This window comes from Lipophrys pholis (assembly GCF_963383615.2).
Source record: "Lipophrys pholis genome assembly, chromosome: 3".
Lineage (NCBI taxonomy): Eukaryota > Metazoa > Chordata > Actinopteri > Blenniiformes > Blenniidae > Lipophrys > Lipophrys pholis.
The window spans coordinates 23,440,213-23,457,722 of NC_137627.1; the positions used below are offsets into that span (position 1 = coordinate 23,440,213).

General features: G+C 40.5%; 2 protein-coding genes across 2 annotated transcripts in view; both read left to right on the forward strand.

Annotated features, from left to right (window-relative positions):
* kcnk6 (potassium channel, subfamily K, member 6) overlaps positions 1-6,500 on the forward strand; it is a 242,276-nt gene extending 235,776 nt beyond the window's left edge. The window contains exon 4 of the transcript XR_013935179.1: positions 6,491-6,500. The gene's annotated coding sequence lies outside the window, so the exon portion shown is untranslated. The remainder of the gene's footprint in view (positions 1-6,490) is intronic.
* The window catches only part of mark4b (MAP/microtubule affinity-regulating kinase 4b), a gene marked incomplete at its 3' end in the record, with an annotated part of 64,775 nt that overhangs the window by 35,165 nt on the left and 12,100 nt on the right, over positions 1-17,510 (forward strand). The window contains exons 4-14 of the mRNA XM_080459046.1: positions 6,351-6,399; positions 6,486-6,551; positions 8,620-8,690; positions 9,026-9,082; positions 9,232-9,468; positions 10,167-10,286; positions 10,487-10,586; positions 11,388-11,497; positions 12,466-12,655; positions 12,739-12,959; positions 14,164-14,267. Coding sequence (XP_080315172.1) covers positions 6,351-6,399; positions 6,486-6,551; positions 8,620-8,690; positions 9,026-9,082; positions 9,232-9,468; positions 10,167-10,286; positions 10,487-10,586; positions 11,388-11,497; positions 12,466-12,655; positions 12,739-12,959; positions 14,164-14,267 — 1,325 coding nt within the window. The remainder of the gene's footprint in view (positions 1-6,350; positions 6,400-6,485; positions 6,552-8,619; positions 8,691-9,025; positions 9,083-9,231; positions 9,469-10,166; positions 10,287-10,486; positions 10,587-11,387; positions 11,498-12,465; positions 12,656-12,738; positions 12,960-14,163; positions 14,268-17,510) is intronic.

The following is a 17,510-nucleotide window of genomic DNA, read 5'->3' on the forward strand; positions in this document are numbered from 1 at the left end:
AATTACACACGCGGCCATTTAGATGTTGACTCAGCCGAAGCTTGTTGAAGTTATTTGTGCTAAGTGGGCTCATTGTTGAATCTTGGTGAAGAATGAAAACATAAAAGTGGGCTGATTTATCACCGCCGTCATGAGGCACCTCTGTTTTCAATAACATTTGAAGATCAGTTAAAAATGTTTGTATGGATAAACATCACATCAAAGTTGCCCCTCGCTGCTTTAAAGCTAAAGGATGTCACATTTCAGTAATGCCATTCTTGTGCATTAGGTGGCAGCGATGAGTCACAGTCGCGTTTAGTCAGTTTCTAGATGTGTGTCGACCACCGGTGTTTCTTCTTCTGTTGGACTAAGAGGACTCAGGAGACAAACTGCCACTCAAGTGACTCACTAACGCCACCTTGTAGTATAGAATTGAATTACAAATCGAGGGTTGCAGAATGCTAGCCTGCTATTCAATAGTTCTACCAAATAATACAGAAACATTTTTAAGCAAACTGTTGTTTGTTTACTTTGTTTTTAAACTAAAAATGTTCCATATTTTACCTTTAAAGTTAGTCTTTTTTTATTCTATGTATATAAATGTTTCAGAATTTTGTTGATTTGTCTGTTTTTGCAACACCATCATTGGGGCGGAGAACAATTGTGGTTTTGCAGTAATAACTGCCATGTCACTATGTAATGAAAGGCTGAACAGCGTCTTTTCTAAACGACTGTAATAATACACACTCACATTCACTTTGTCTAAAAACTGACAAATACCTGCTTAGTGAACAACTTATATGCCGTGTTGTTTGGAAGTGAAGTGCAACCCGTCTTCTGGTTCCTGATAGTTGCATTATGACTTGCCACTTATGTAGCGCAGGCAATCTTTCAATGGTTGTTCGATACCCCATGTCCCCCTGTCCGTGTGTTTAAGTGCCTTTGAGCCCAATAAAGTACATGCACATATTAGTTTGAATATCAAAATATTTAGTCATACATGATTGCATGATTGCAGCTCCTGTCTCATGGTTATAGTTCCATGACTTCCCACAAACCATGTGCAGAGCGGGAGATCGGAGCCGGGGGATTAAAACCCGGGTTTGCATGGCAACTGTGACGTGGGGCTGGCACCACATGGGACGAAGGTTTAAGAACGTGTAAACACACAAGAGCCGAACGATTGTAGGACAACTCGTCCACAAAATTGCAACCCTGGACAACTCGTCCACGGACGGCACCCTCAGTGGACAACTCATCCATGGATGAGATTTCAGAATTTCTTTTGAGAAAAAATAAATCCTGTACAATGTGCTTTGACATATTACACACACATATATATATATATATAAATATATATATATATATATATATATATATATATATATATACAGACACAGTTTGACGGGAAACAAACCCAGTAAGACGAGATGTGGTGATTGACTGAGAGGTGAGTAGCAGCATGAGCTGAGCATTGGTTGGATCAATGAAGGTGACTCAACAATTTTGTTGCCAGCTGCCTGATGTTTGCAGCATCACTTTCTTTTCTGTCTAAACTTGTGTCAGATGCTATTTTTATCTTGAAATATACAACAACTCGACACACGGTGGTGAGAGATTTGGCAAAGCAGGCAGGAGACTGCAGAGAAAGAGTTGAATGAGTCCAGGAAGAGACGAAGGTTAATGAGAGTATGATCCGATGGTTCCTCCTGGAGCTCAGATGTCCAGCTGATGCACCACGTACTTAATTCAATTACACACATTCCCCGCGGACTTGTGTTTGTGTATAACGGTGCTTTTTAAGAGCACTGAGGAGAAAAAGTAACAGATGTATAGAAAGTTATGAGGCCCCAAGAAGAGTCACAGGGATGCACAGGCCTATAAGCTGAATGTAGAAGTCAAAACACCAATGTAAAAGCTGCAACCCAAAGGTAGAAGCTGCATCATGATTTGCAAAAGCTGCAATTTGAATACAACACAAATGTAGAGCTCTCAAAACAAATCTAAAGATTGTACCACCAGTAACATGAATGCAATCAAACAATACTAAACTCCACAACACAGATGCTAAAGTTGTAGCATGAATGCAAAAGCAGCAACATAATTGCAACAGACTGTATTTCTGCTAATGCTATCTCAAAATATAATCTTAGTTCATCTTATGTTAAATTGATTTTCTGATTTCATATTTTGTTTATATATTTCTTTTTTTTTTTTTTTTCTTCATTATTGAAACCAAACCACATCAAAATTTTATTGTGAACTACACAAAGTGACACACACCTATACAGTCTAAGCGTGCGTGTACGTGTGTGCTTCCAAGCTGAAATATACTTTAATTGTCCTCGTGGGGAACTTTTCTCTGGAATTCGTCCAGATACAGTTGACAAAGTATAAAAACAGAATAATAAGAAGAATCAAACGAGAAAGTACAGCAGCGACACGCTTGTTTTGTTCCTGGTCTGCTGGTAACCAGGAATGTGTCTCTGATCATGTGGAGAAAACGCATCTCGGGCAGACGGACGCTCGCCTCAGGCGATGACAGAGTTATGTCATCACACAGGAGCTGTTATTTCATCATGATGGATGGAGTCAATTATTTTAGGCACGTGGCTCAGAGTTACATAAATTCAGATAAAGATATAAAGCTAGAAGACAAACCATAATCTCCTCAGCTTCCTGTTTTAGAGACTGAACTTGGAAGCTGTCAGGTTCATCCAACCTGGTGTAAACAAATGCGTAAATTATTTGTAAATGTTTGTACTTGGTTACTCCTGATTTCGAGAACCTTAATGAAATGAATGCAGCTAACTACCAGCATGTAGATGGCTACAGATATTTAGCATTCGCAGATGCTAATGCTAATGGGAGCTGTGTTTTATGTTGCTGTCAGGAAGACTGAGTTATATTGGGATTAGTGAGGCGCTCCTCCTTTAATAAACACGTTTTGGTGAAGTAGTGACACAGCTAATGCTAAAGAAAACAGTTGGCTTAGTAAGCATGACAGAGAGACCGGAGTTTTAAATTATTTTACCTTCAGCGAATGCACAGTAAAAACTCACCTTCAACTCTTTTGCACTTTCCCATCAAGTCATTACTGTATGAATGAGCGGCGCTTCACTAACTCCTTGCTCCTAAGGCCTCGTTTACAAGTAAAAACGCATTGCTTTACAAAGGTTTCTCGTTTACACCGCAACGTTTTGAAAACAATGTCAGTTTACACAGAAACGGCAGAAATGCTGAAAATGATGCAGTTAGCTTGCCAGGCCAGGAGTGGACGCTGTTAATTGTTTTTGTAATGAAACCACACGTGCAGCAGAGAACAAGCCGCTATAAACATTAACAATGGGAAAACACAGACATTCTAGTGGACAGACGACCAAGTTGGATTGTTATCACTGTGACTGTCAAAATAAAACTACCAAGTCCCAGGAGAATATGAAGTGCAGTATTTCTTGATAATTCACTGAAAAGCAGCAGTGATTGTGTGGAATTCACCGGTTCAGATAAAGCGCTGTGACCGTGAGGATGTGAGGACGAGGATTGTTTTTGGTTTCCTCCTCTGGGGGGACGGAGACGGAGTGATCAGGGAGGAGTGTGTTTCCAGGGGCAGCTGAGGTTCACCTACCAGAATGAATTCATCTGTGCATTCCTGCTTTTGTATTCTTGCTCTTTTCACCGACCCCTCTCTTTTCTTTTGTCTTTTTTTCCCTGCGCTTTTCACTTTTTCTTTTTTCACCCCGTCTGTAATTTATTCTACAGAATTTTTAACGAGGCGCGTACACAGCGAAGCTTTACGGAGCAAAAAAAAAAAAAATATATATATATATATATATATATATATATATACGTATCTCCAAAGCCGCTCTGAGTTTCATTTCTTGCTGCGTGAGCGCTGGTTTACCCTCTTTCTATTTTCTTCCTCTTTGTTAGTTTGTCGTCTTTGTCTTCTTCTCTCTGCGCTCCCGCCCCTCATCTCCCGTGCATGGTTAATTTGCCTCATTTTCTACTTCTGCATTAGCTTTCTGCTGACACAATCCCTCGTGACGCAACGTTTTTGTTTTGTTTAGTTTAGTTTAGTTTAGTTTTGATCTCACACACTTTCCCCTCCGGGGTCAGAATGTCTCACTTGGTCAATAATAACCAAATAAAAACAGCAAACGATTGATGAAAACAGCTGATCGTCTTACGCAGAGGGCAAATGCAGGTGTTTTCTCTGAGTCGACTCATTTTTGATGTTCGAAGACATTTTAATGGCCCGTCGTCGGGTCCTGGCGTCTTTCCGGTGTAATTTCTTAAGTGGCGTTCACAGGCAGATGCATTACTTTAATTAGACAGGAAGTGAGGGACGGTGCAGAGAGGCAGCATGAGGCAGCAGTCTGGAGCTCAGTGATGGATGAGAGGGGGGGGGTCCAGAGGGAGAGCACACCCCAGGGAGGAGGCCTCATTGTCAGTGTAGCGTCAGTGGGTCGGTTGAGGGGGGGCTGGAGACTCCCCCAGGGTGATCCCGGGTCCAGAGGTGGTCTGAGATACGAAACGAGCCGGATAAGATGGATGAAGAGAAATGGCGTCCGTATATCAGCTGTGAACTGTATGAATCTCATGAATGGAGTTTTCTGACTTGGCTCACAAAGCTCAGAAACAGATTTGAAGAAGTGACACACATGCATTTAGATATATTATAGGATCACCACCTTATAATAGTCATATTAAATCACACAAGCAGAATAATATTTCTAGTGCTTAAAAAAATAATGTGTACATGATGCCAAAGACCTTTTTCATTCTGTGTTTGTTTCTTTAAGAGACATGGCGTAAAGATTACTATCCTCAGAGCCCATTTTTTCTTTTTCTTCAGGTGTCAGTTCATCACTGTTTGGAGCGCGTACACAAAACACACGTCAAAACATGCAGGACATGCGTGAATAGCGTGCTGTTATTTTTGTGACTGATTATGCAAATTGTTTTTGCTGAAATTGCCAAAATTCGCTAACAATTGCCAGTTAAAATGAATGAAATTTTGTTCGGAAAAAAAATTAAAATGTAAGCTATACCAGTTGACAGCGAGCGGCAGGCACACACAAAATGTCACCTGAAATTGTCAATTGTCTCATTTCCAAAATTACTTTCACTGTCCAGTTATCTGCATCACTTAATGTATATTTATTGTTTCTCCATTAGTTTGAATCTTTATGGTGTTGTCATCATGCCAAACTACACATATGGCTACAATAAATACATGTTCTACAAATACAACTACAAATACATCCATAAGTTCAACTTCTAATAATTACAATAATAATAATGCATGGGTTTTATGTAGTGCCTTTCAGGACACACAGTGCTTTACATTGCATTATTCATTCACTCCACACTTGATGGTTGTAAACTATGTATGTAGCCACAGCGGCCCTGGGGCAGGCTGACGGAAGCGAGGCTGCCAAACTGCGCCATCTCCGACCACCACCAACCACCACCATCCACTCACTCTCACACTGTATTCACACACAACATCTTCTCTCCCATTTATTTTTTTCCCCTCTGTGCTTTACATTTATTCCATCGTTGCTCTTATCTTGGTTTCAGCTCGTATTTTAGATTTTAATAACACATAAATGTGTATTTTATAACTTTGTCTCTCAGTTCATATATTTTACAATCACTGTGATTAATGACAAATTTTGCACCTTGACTAACACAGCTTCAGTCTCTCTTGAACATCTTGTGTTACTAATGAACCCGACTTCGAATCCTGGAAAACCCACAAGTACAACTTCCTCTACTACTGCTACTGCTACTACTACTACTACTCTACTACTACTATAACTACTACTGCTACTGCTACTACTACTACTACTATAACTACTACTGCTACTGCTACTACTACTACTACTACTACTACTACTACTGCTGCTGCTGCTATGACGACACCAGTGACTACACCCTTTATTACAATGGCTCCATGAACTACAACTGCTACAATTACACAAACTACTGTTTTAGATACAACTTTCACGACAAATAGTACTGCTACAACTATTCCAACTACGCCATCAACTACTACTGTTACCGCTCCTATTTGTACAACAGATTTTTTTATAACAACTATTACTACTCCTAATAATATTTATTAATTAATTAATGTATTATTATTTTAATTAAAACATTTTTTTAATTCACATTATTATTGTTTTTACTCATTTGTAAATATCTAGTGTATATGTATTGGTTTTATTTTCTCTGTGTATTTCTAGTGAACTTAATAGTTATTTGTATATAAGTTGGATTAATTCCTTAGTCTATTCAACTTCAGTAATTCGGTTTAGTCTTTGCCTTTATTTGTACTTATGATGGTTTCTTCTCTTTTCCAGCTGTTTCGAGAGGTACGCATCATGAAAACTCTGAACCATCCAAACATCGGTGAGTGACTAACGTCTCCGTGTCTCTCTGTCGCTGCCCTTCGCTGATGTTTCTCTGTCAACCTGTTTACGCTCTGTGTGTTACAGTCCAGTTATTCGAGGTGATTGAGACAGAGAAGACTCTGTACCTGATTATGGAGTACGCCAGCGGAGGTGAGTGACGTCCTCACGGCCAAATATTAGATTTGTTTCTTCAGAACTGCTGATTATTTTCTGGTTGTATAATCTACTTTCTTGTCTGTGCATGAAGAAAAGAGCGAATCGTCGCTTCACGGCATGTCTCCGTGAACTTCTTTTTCCTTTTTCCCTCGTGCTCTCGTCTATTTTTGCCGTGTCTTTATTTTCTCTCCTCATGATCCTTTCATCTCTCTCTCTCTCTCTCTCTCTCTCTCTCTCTCTCTCTCTCTCTCTCTCTCTGTGTTCTTATCTCTCCCTCCTGGTGCCTAATAAGGAAGCAGCAGCTCTCTAGGCCTGTTTTCCACTGTTTAAGATCTTTGAGGTTAAACGTATGACTGAGTGTTCAAAACAAGCAATGTCAATGACTTTATAGGTCAATTTTCAGCACTATGCGAGGTTTATGATTCCTACATAAACTTTTATGGGTATATTCCAACATACACAAACTTTTACTATGTCAGTCAGCTTCCACACTTTCATAATGTCTCTAAGGTTTATGAACATGTTTGCATGAAGTTAAATCTCTACAAAAGAAGTGGGCCACAGTCCTCTGTGTGTTTCTGCTCCAACAGACTTGAATCTGACGATTGTGTCGCTCTAAGCTTTGCAGAAAACCTGAGAATGAGCCACTCGCCTCAAATCTGGTCGGTTTGCGAATTTGTAAAGTTAATGGAAGGTTAGAAGACCAGGATTCAGCACCAAACGTTCCACAAGCTGGAGTTACACGTTCAAGCTCGCGTCTGCTAATTAGCACTTATACTGTCAACAGTTAAATGAAAACCTCTCAGTTGTATGGTTATATGCATGTGCATGCACGCAAAATGCATATAAATGAAAGTACATACCGCCAAGTAATTTAAATATTATAGGAAAATATGATTCGCAAAAATTGTGCAATACACGAGTTACGACATACTACAAATGTATCGCTATAGGGATGTCACCATGTGTGATCTACAGATTGTAAAAGACTGACTGAACTCAGTTATGTTACGTTTCCATGCATTTTGCGATCATGCTCGGCAATTTAAAAAAATGTCGGGATTTTAAATACGAAGGAAAAGCGCTAATAATTGAGATCAATTCACAAAAATTGCATTGTTGACGAATTGAAGATGTTTAATTAGTTGACTGCCTTAATTATTCATTGCCTGGTGGGAAGAGATGAGTCAAAGCCTCTCTTATGATCTCTAATAGGAATAAACAATACATCGCAAATCTATCATTTTATTAATGAGCATACAGCCGTGTATGTTGCAGGAGATCCAATGACAGATCTTAAAGTGTGAAAAGGAAAATGTGATTAATTGTGATTAATTCCCAAATACTGTGCATTACATATGAAGTATGTTCAAAATGAAGTGACTGAACTGCAATAGAAATATGTTTAAATGCATTGTCTGAAAGAAAAGTGCGAATAATTGAGATAAATTCCCAAAAATTGCAATTAATGAGTGGAAATGTTTTTAATCAATTGACAGCTTTAATACTTTTGTGCCCGGAGGGCAAAAGTCAGGAGCACAAAAATTAAGAAAAAAGGAATCAAAAGTCAATAAACTGTGCCACTTCTGAAATCCACATGTGACAAAAAAGCTAATAAATAAATAAACAAAAAGAATATGGCTAATTCACAGTTGGCCCAAATTAAGAGCCAAGAGAAAGAGCACTGATTATGTCATCACAGCAATACTCAACATTATTGCATGATTACCCGGTATCATACAGCAATAATATAGAATGAAAGAATGAATATTGAAAAAAAACATTTGTTTTTGTGTGAAATGTTTAACTTATTTGAGGACTTTTCTTATTTTTAAAGACGAGGTTTTAAACATCAAAGCAGGACATGTTGAGACAGAAAATTAGATTAAACACACTTTAACCAGCCGACATAAAGACGCACTCAAAGACAAACCGTTTATCGCTGCTGGAACGAGTCCAGGTCAGCTGGGAAAAGTGGACGAGTCGTGCAAAGCGTGAGCTCCGGCGGCGGTGAAGTGTGTTGACGACTAACCTGGCGTGTCCTCTGGTGTTTGTCTTGCAGGCGAAGTGTTCGACTACCTCGTGGCTCACGGCAGGATGAAGGAGAAAGAGGCCAGAGCCAAGTTCAGACAGGTCGGTGTCACGCTGCTCCTTCAGTTCAGTTCACATTTAAACCCCGAGGACTTTCTGAAGGGCATTTCAATACTTTTTTTATTTTGTCCAACAAGACATTTTTAAATTTGTATTGTATTCGCGACTCAATTTGTTGCCAATGAATCTCAACAATAATATTAAAGGCCCCATTAGCAGTCACGGTATTTCTTAGAACCTCCTCCTCTGACACGATGTGAACCTCTGGGTTGAGTCAGAGAGGTCTGTGCCGACTAACCAGTAGACACGTTTTCACAACAAGTGATCCTGTCGTCAATTCATGTGCTTCAGGTCATCCTGTCTCTCTCTTTCCTCAGATTGTCTCGGCTGTGCACTATTGTCATCAGAAGAACATTGTTCACAGAGACTTGAAGGTGAGTTTGCTGAAAGCTGCACATCCACAGGTCACCCAAAACCAGGATGAATCGAAGTAACCCCGGTCACAATCTGAGGTCTTCACTAATGATCATTGATAGTTGCAGCTTTTTTGTCCTTTCTTCACACATCAACTTGCTTCCTACAGGCGGAGAACTTGTTACTCGACGCCGACTCCAACATCAAAATTGCCGACTTTGGCTTCAGTAACGAGTTCACCGCGGGTAATAAGCTGGACACGTTTTGCGGCTCGCCGCCTTATGCGGCGCCGGAGCTCTTCCAGGGGAAGAAGTATGACGGTCCAGAGGTGGACATCTGGAGTCTGGGGGTCATCCTCTACACGTTGGTTAGCGGCTCGCTGCCGTTCGACGGACAGAACCTGAAGGTGAAGGACACCAAGTTAATCTGCTTTAGTGGGATTGAAAGAGACGTCCTGCACTTCTTATATTGGGATAGATGAGAATTATGCTCAATTAAATTGATTTAAACAATCATGGATTTGTCAATGTAGATGTTTCTTATGAAGTCCCTAAAGAAAACGTATTCACACTTTGATTTAAAACCTTTTTGGTGGGATTATTATTATTATTATTATTGATATTAATTAATACATGTATTTACTCATTATTATTAGTCGTGCTCACGTTATTATTTCATTGTCTTATATTTGGAAAATTTCTGAAATAGAGCGATACCATATAACACAGAAATAGTGGAAAAGAGCTCAGTACACTAAATAAAACAGTCTAATCATAAAGCAGTGTAACTAAGAAAGCGCTCCGTAGTCATTGGGGCATCTCTGTGCTAAAGATTAATGAAAGTTTAAAGCCTGATTTTCAGAATTAAAGATCAGAAACTTCCTGAACTGAACCTGGAGTCTCACGAAATCCTAAATAATATCGATTTTGTATGTTTAGACAACATGTATGAACTCAAAACTTAAAAAGAAGCTCTGCCATCTGAGCTCTTCACTGCACTACGGTTCGGGGGAGATATTTATGCAGTGGGTCGGGTGGTACTTCATTCTCAGAGTTGTCCCCGTACAGAAACTTCACGCTGTGTATGATTGTGTGTTGCGCTCAGGAGCTGCGGGAGCGTGTTCTGAGGGGGAAATACCGCGTGCCCTTCTACATGTCCACGGACTGCGAGGGGATCCTGCGCCGCTTCCTCGTGCTCAACCCCACCAAGCGCTGCTCCCTGGAAGTGAGGGCGAAGCTTCTTTCAGCTAAAACGGCATTGAAGTTGTAGTGCAGACGGGGTTTGACTTCATAACAGTGTTTTCACAAGCTGCTGGTTTTACAGGAATAATATCATGCCGTGAAACTAAATCATAATTTGTTAGTATCAAAACTTGTGCTATCGTCTTTATCAAGTCAATTTTTGTCGTCCTTCTTTCTCTGTAGCAAATAATGAGAGATAAGTGGATCAACGTGGGCCACGACAGCGAGGAGCTGAAACCTTACATCGAGCCCGGAGAAGACTTTAATGACACAAGCCGGATCGGTGAGAAGTCTGTTGCGAATTTGCACACTTTGGTTTTAGGCCCTGTTTACACAACAACGAATACGACTGTATCCGCCAAACTGTCTTCACCTTTGGGGGTCCGTTTACACAACACCGGTGTGCAGATTCACTGTATCCGCCAAGTTTTCATACCGGCTCCCAAGGTGGAAAGAGGCTGCAAGAGGCGACGGAGCGCATGCGCATCTCTCCCCTCCTTTCCTGTTGAAAATAGTTCCTTCTGCTCATCCGCCTGTAAACAAACATGGCGGACCCGTAGTGGTATAAATTATGCTTCGTATTCTAGTTTTATCGTCCATATCAGAAGTTTGATAATCGAGACTCTCCCCTGCTGGGTTCCCTTGATTTTTTTTTCATGTTTATAGCATATTGTTATGTGCACACAAGTCTGTGTGGTTTCATTACAAGAAAAAGCCACAGCGCCCTCCTGTGGCCCGGCATACTAACTACATCTTTGTCAGCGTGTCCGCTGTGACAGTGTGAATGCAACACTTTGTTTAACGGATTAGGTGTTGTCAAGTGAAACATTGTTGTGTAACCGGGGCCCTAAATTATTAAGTTCCAGGATTAGAATGTATTTCACAACTCATCCGAGGCTCGTTGTGAATATTATGTTTTAAATCAACAGTATATGTAATGGCGCTATGTTTACCTGTAATGTGGTTAATGCAGATTACTGATGTGAAGCTCGTCCAGTAGTGGAGTTTCATTCATTGAGATCTTGACCCCAGTTGGTGAGCTGCTGTTACTTTCAAACTTAAATTTTTTTTTTTTCTGTTTCAGATGTGATGGTGGGGATGGGATTCAACAGAGAGGAGATCCGAGACTCGCTGGCCAGTCAGAAGTACAACGAGATCACTGCCACATACCTGCTGCTGGGACGCAAGAACGAGGTGACTGCATCCTCTTCTCTCATTTCTATACTGTATTGAAAGTCAAGATGGATGCTGTTGTGTCACAAAGGGTTTCTTTCAGGTTGTAGTTCAGTTTTGTTTTGTTTTTTTAACATTTGTGTAGCACCAATTACAACATAGCCAACTGACTTTTCATTACCAGGAAGAACCAGGTGCCAGAGGTAGCGCGTCCAGGCACCAATGTCCTCCTAGTATGCAAATTGTTTATAATCAGCTGTCATTGAGCAAATTACAGATAAAATCTGCGAGCGCAAATAAGATCAATGGATGTAAAGTACAGCGCTTGTGGCCCCATCACGTCAGTGTGCTTCGATTTTGTTTGTGCTCGCTGATTGTGGAAACCAAACTACATAAAAACAGGCTGATTATTTTATGATACTGTTTGCTGTCTGCGTTGGGATCTGAAAGGAAAGAGTCCCATTTCGGATTAAATCAGTTCATGTTTGTGATTAATTAAGGAAAGAATTGATATAAACACAGTTGAGGTCCTGGACCTTTTTTTTTTTTTTTTTTTTTTTCTTTTTTTTTTTTTGACATTTGTATCAAAGTTTAGTTTGATTTTATTTGAGCCCACTGGTGATTGTGGCCCACTTGTTGACATTCAATGTAGCAGACAATTTCTTTCTTTTTCTTCTTTTTTCTCCCTTTTTTTTTTCTCTTTTTCTTTTTTTTTTTTTTTCTTTCTCCCAGTCCATGTTAAAACAGTTGCAGACTCCTGGATAAGATTGTATTGAGAACGTTTAGGGACAACGGGCACCGTCATGCAATGTTGGTATAAAGAGCAGAGCTGTAGTTTTCATGTTCTCCCTGTGACTGACATTGTAAAACGCTTGTTGAATCAGTGGAAACAATTCTTTATCATTGAACTCCGTTTATGATTTAGCAGGATTTAAAACGGCTTCATGTAACTTCACGCATCCTGCCTTTGTGTTTTTTCTTCTTTTTAGACGGAGGGCACCGAGTCCCGGTCGGGCAGCAGTCTTAGTCTGGCACGAGTCCGACCAGGAACAATCTCCAACGGGACGAGCAAACACTCCACCTCCTCCTCCTCCTCAGGTGCACCTTCGTCCTCCTCCAGCCATAAGCCGCAGCGCAGCGCCTCCACCTACCACCGCCAGAGGCGTCACTCGGACTTCTGTGAGGATATAAAAACACTCCTACTGGTTTGTCGTGAGCAACCCTGAAGCTTGTCTCACTAAAAACTCTTTCACCTCTTTAAGGTGGTCCAGCTGTTCCAGGGACCACGCACCCCAAACGGAGCCCCAGCGGCGTCGGCGAAGGGGTGGGGCTTAAAGAGGAGCGGCTGTCGATTCGCAAGACGAGCACCAGTACGGTGGGCTCTCGTAACATCCCGACCCCCTCCAGCCCCATGGTTAGCTCCGCCCACAACCCCAATAAAGCTGAGATACCGGACCGCCGCAAGGAAGTGAACTCCACAACGGTGAGTCGAAACAAATGCATTGGGGGAGGGGGGGGTTCAATCACAATCAATGCAGAGGGTACAGATGGCAGTCTGTGTAATCTCCTTTCACCAGATTATATCACTTTACCCTAAACATAAAGAAAACTGGAAACATTAAGGTCTTTGTCATGTTGGAGAAGATCGGGAACTGAAACAACTTGAAGCATACGGATGTAATCTGAATGTAGCTTAAACATGAGGAGGAGATCTTGTTGTCAGTGAGATTAACCTGAGATTAACTCTTTAATGTTCAGCAGACACAAGTAGAGCTCTCGGCTGCCAAACGTCACAGATTAGAAATCTCTGTGTACAAACTGTTTAAAGATAAACGTCACAGTGAGTTTTTCTCAAGGTTTTTTTTTTTTTTTTGCTTTTCACGCTTTTATTGTGTATTTGATAATAACTCACAGTATATCACATCAAAGTATAGCAGACTGCTTTATTTGAAATTTATGATTTAACAAATGCACAAACTGGAAATAAGTGTCCTACTGACTGTCAGCCTGAGAGCACACATCTGATGTACACTACCTGAACTGGATCCTGCACCGTTTCACATGTGTTTAGGCTGACTGTGTGTTTTCAGGTTGTATATAGATTCATGAGCATTAGAGCAGTGGCATTGAGCATATAGCCCACATGCCAGAACTGGTCACACATGGTCCTTTTTATTTTAACTGTCATATTTATGTTAGCACAATGATGAAGGGTATAAACAACACAACAAAATTCCACTGTACTGAGTTTTACCCCTCAGAACATATATAATAATAATAATAATAATAATAACAATCAAACATTTTCAGTAAATATCACAAAAACACATGTACAGTATGTAAGTACACAACTTGGAAACATCTGTAACCATGATTTGTTTCATTCATCGTGAGATCAACACTATCAAACACAAGTTGCTGCGTCAGCAACATAACCATTCAATCAACCTGAACAAATACAAGTCATATGAATGTATATTGACATGTAGATGATCACGTAATTAATATTTTATGTTGGTAGGTAAATTTGGTATGAAAAATCAAACGTGCACCATCCGCACTGAATGTACTCTTTGTAGTGTATTGAGTATTCAATGTGGGTCAATATATTGTAACCATAAGGTATAGGAATGTGTGTGTACTTCAGGCCATTTATGTGTTTCTCTTTTTTTAATTATATTTTCTAGAATAACATCCCTGCTAGTGCCATGACTCGAAGGAACACCTACGTGTGCACGGACCGATCCAGCACGGACCGACAGTCGCTGCTGCAAAACGGCAAAGAAAACAGGTGAGCTGCGCTGGTGTGTGCGTGTGTGTGTGTTCACCTTTACGACAGTGTATACAATTATACAACATAATCCCATGAGGCAAGTACACACATAGTGAGATTGGACCAAGTGCAAACATTTTCCTTTCTGCAGTTTTGTCGATAAGTTATAAACGTGTGTAGCTTGGTTTCCTTACTGAGGTGGATCTTGTATTGTTTAATTCTTCATATCCTGCATAACGGAGCAGAATAATTTCCAGTGGTGGCCTCTGACATGACTGTTTAATACATTTTAATAGAACTGAAATATAGTGGGAGTCGAGTTTCTTTTCTTTGCCGGTTTAAAATGATATTCATCATCTGTTGTGGTGTTCCACAGGGTTCATTGTTAGTAGCCATACTTTTCACTTTATAGTCTCTTCCTCGTTGTGTCATGGTGGAGTAGTAGCATGCAGGGTTGATTGTGGGCCTGTGTGGCGTTTACTTGTTCTCCCTGTGATTTAGTTTTTTTCCGGGTACTTCAGGTTCTCAGTTCCCAAAAATGTTTTTGTTGTTGTGATTGGTTGGATTATAGGTATGTGGGTGTGATTGTACACAGGTCACCTGTTTATGGTTTCTAAGCTGTGATCTTTGTATAAAACAAATATTTAAAAAAAAAATAGATGACTAAAATGCATTTATAGAAGTGGGAGAACCTTTTAGGAAACTCAACTTGGGTCAGTCAAGCTTCATAAATTTGCTTTGAAAAGATTTCTCCCTAAAATCAATGCACTGTCTAATGTTTGGCTGCCAATTCAAACAGCTTTGAGTAAATTCGTCCATCTGGTACAGCTGTATTGGTTATAACTGTTTTAAATACCACCTTATTTTATATATTTATATTTATCAGGTTTCTGAGTGTTTGTGGGTAATGGACTTCTTCAGATGTATGGGGAGAAGTATTCAGGTTCCTAAATAGAAAATAAGTGTTGTCATGGTGGATAAAAGGGCATAAATGATACGACCTCCTGTAAGAGACATGCTTTTGTTCTGAGTGAAGAAGCTTCATGAGATGTTACTGTAACAGCACCGGTCCGACTGGTACAGCTTGTGCTCTCTTGCACTGAGCTTAGAGAGTGTTTGTCTCATACACATTGTGTCTCTTCGAGAGAGATTAGGGAGCTTAAACTGTGCACGAGTGTGTGTTTGTGTGCACAGTGTGAGCTGTCTGTTGTTATGACAGATGGTTTGTCTGCTTGTCTCGACAGGCTCCGTCTCCCCTCAATCTGTCCTTGTCACACTCTATTTCCCACTCACTTTTCCTCTTTGGTCACTTTCTCTTTTCGTCACGCTGCCCCTTTAGAAAGATTTATTTATTTATTTATGTATTCATTCATTCATTTAATCTCTTCAGTGTGGTAATAATCTTTATAAATTGTCATTAGCACCTCCATTATAAAGCATATCTTGTTGGATATAAAGAACTCATTATGTCGAGCAATGAGTGAAGTTGAGATTGATTGAAATTGTTCACTCATCATAAAATTTGTGAAATCCAAGAAGGAAAAGAAAAAGACTAAATATACACATTAGATTAAAGGGGATGTTAAAATCTACAGTATTGCAAATAAAGGAACAGACCTTAATAGTATTGCTGTTACCTGGTTTCAACCTGCTTTTTGTTTGGAGTGTGCAGGTTCTTCCTTTCAGTGGTTCAATCCCCTTCTGGTTATTTTCTTTGTATTTTTGATTTAAAGTAAAAAAAAAAAAACAATAACCCTGTCAAAGTGAATAGGACAACTTTTCATTTCATAAGACACGCTTTGGAAATTGAATAACAGGGAAATTAAGCTGAGTTTCATCCACTAAGAGTCAGTGCCACCCTCATTAATGTTACCTTAATAAGCATGTACTGAGTGAAATGTATGGGTCCTAACACTGAACCCTGTGGAACACCATGACTAACTTTAGTTCTTTAGTTTAGTTCATTATCGAGGTGAAATGCAGAACAATGCAGCAGTGCGAAGGTTTGAAAGATGACAGGATGAGGGACACAGAGGGACGGGGGGGGGGGGGGGGGACAGACGAGGTGAACAGGAACGAGCGGCAGCAGGGTAAAGTGGAGTTGTGCCACCCTCCACTTGCCTCAGAGGCCTTGTCAATGCGATGCCATGCTAGAGTGGTTGATGGGGCAAACACGTGCGTTGACACACGTACACACAGGGAGTTGCACGTTGTCATCAAAGATGGATGATACAGTGGTGGTAGTACACAGGAGAGGCAGAATGCACTCCGCACGACAACCTGTGTGTCACTTTATTCACACACACACACACACACACACACACACACACACACACACACACACACACACACACACACACACACACACACACACACACACACACACACACACACACAGGTAACTGTAAGATACAAGCAGTGGATGATGAGAAAACCTCAAAAACACTATTTGTATCTGTTTTAAAATCAGCTTCAGGCAGCAACATTTTTCTATCAGATCCTTTTATATTTGAGAACTTCAATCTCCAGATAAGAGAAGCTCTGTTACCATTCCATGAAACTCCTGTTTACTGGCGCTTAGCAAGCATTAAATAGCAGCTAGCGCATTTCCTAAAATCTGCCTGAATGTTGGTAGTTTATCTCAGCTGTTTTGTTGCTATCATTAGTTAATAAATTCCTTTCTTTCAAGATGCATTAACATCAGTGGTGTAACTTCAGATAACGTCTAAGCTAGGCACAAAGTTAAAATACAAGAAAGGTCAATGTACACACACTGTTTTGGTAAAAGACAAACATAAATATAAAGCGAGATCATTCGGCATGTTTTCCTCATTTCTATTTGTTCAGATTCGCAGCGTCGGCCTCCCTTCATCCTGTCCACTCTCAAACCTTTCCACCCCTTCCTCCTTCTGCTCTTCTCCTCTCGCTCGGTGCACCCCCCCCCCCCCCCCCCCCCCCCGCCACTTCACATTGACATTAAATGATTTTGCTCTGCAGCGGCTGCGCTTCAACTTAACCCGCCTAATGGTTCTGCCCCACTTGAACCCTGTGTGGGTGTTTTCTAGAGCGTTATGAAAAGCAGCCTCAGGCCACCAGCCATCCGCAGAGTCAGGGGCCGAGAGGTGTATGCGTGTGTGTGTGTCTGTGTTGTAGGTATAACAAAGTGTGAGGTGAAGAGACAAGCAGTGGCTCAGAAGATGATCACATTGTATTTTTGTCCACACCAAAGCTTCTTTGAAACTCCCAAAAGAAAATCGCAAA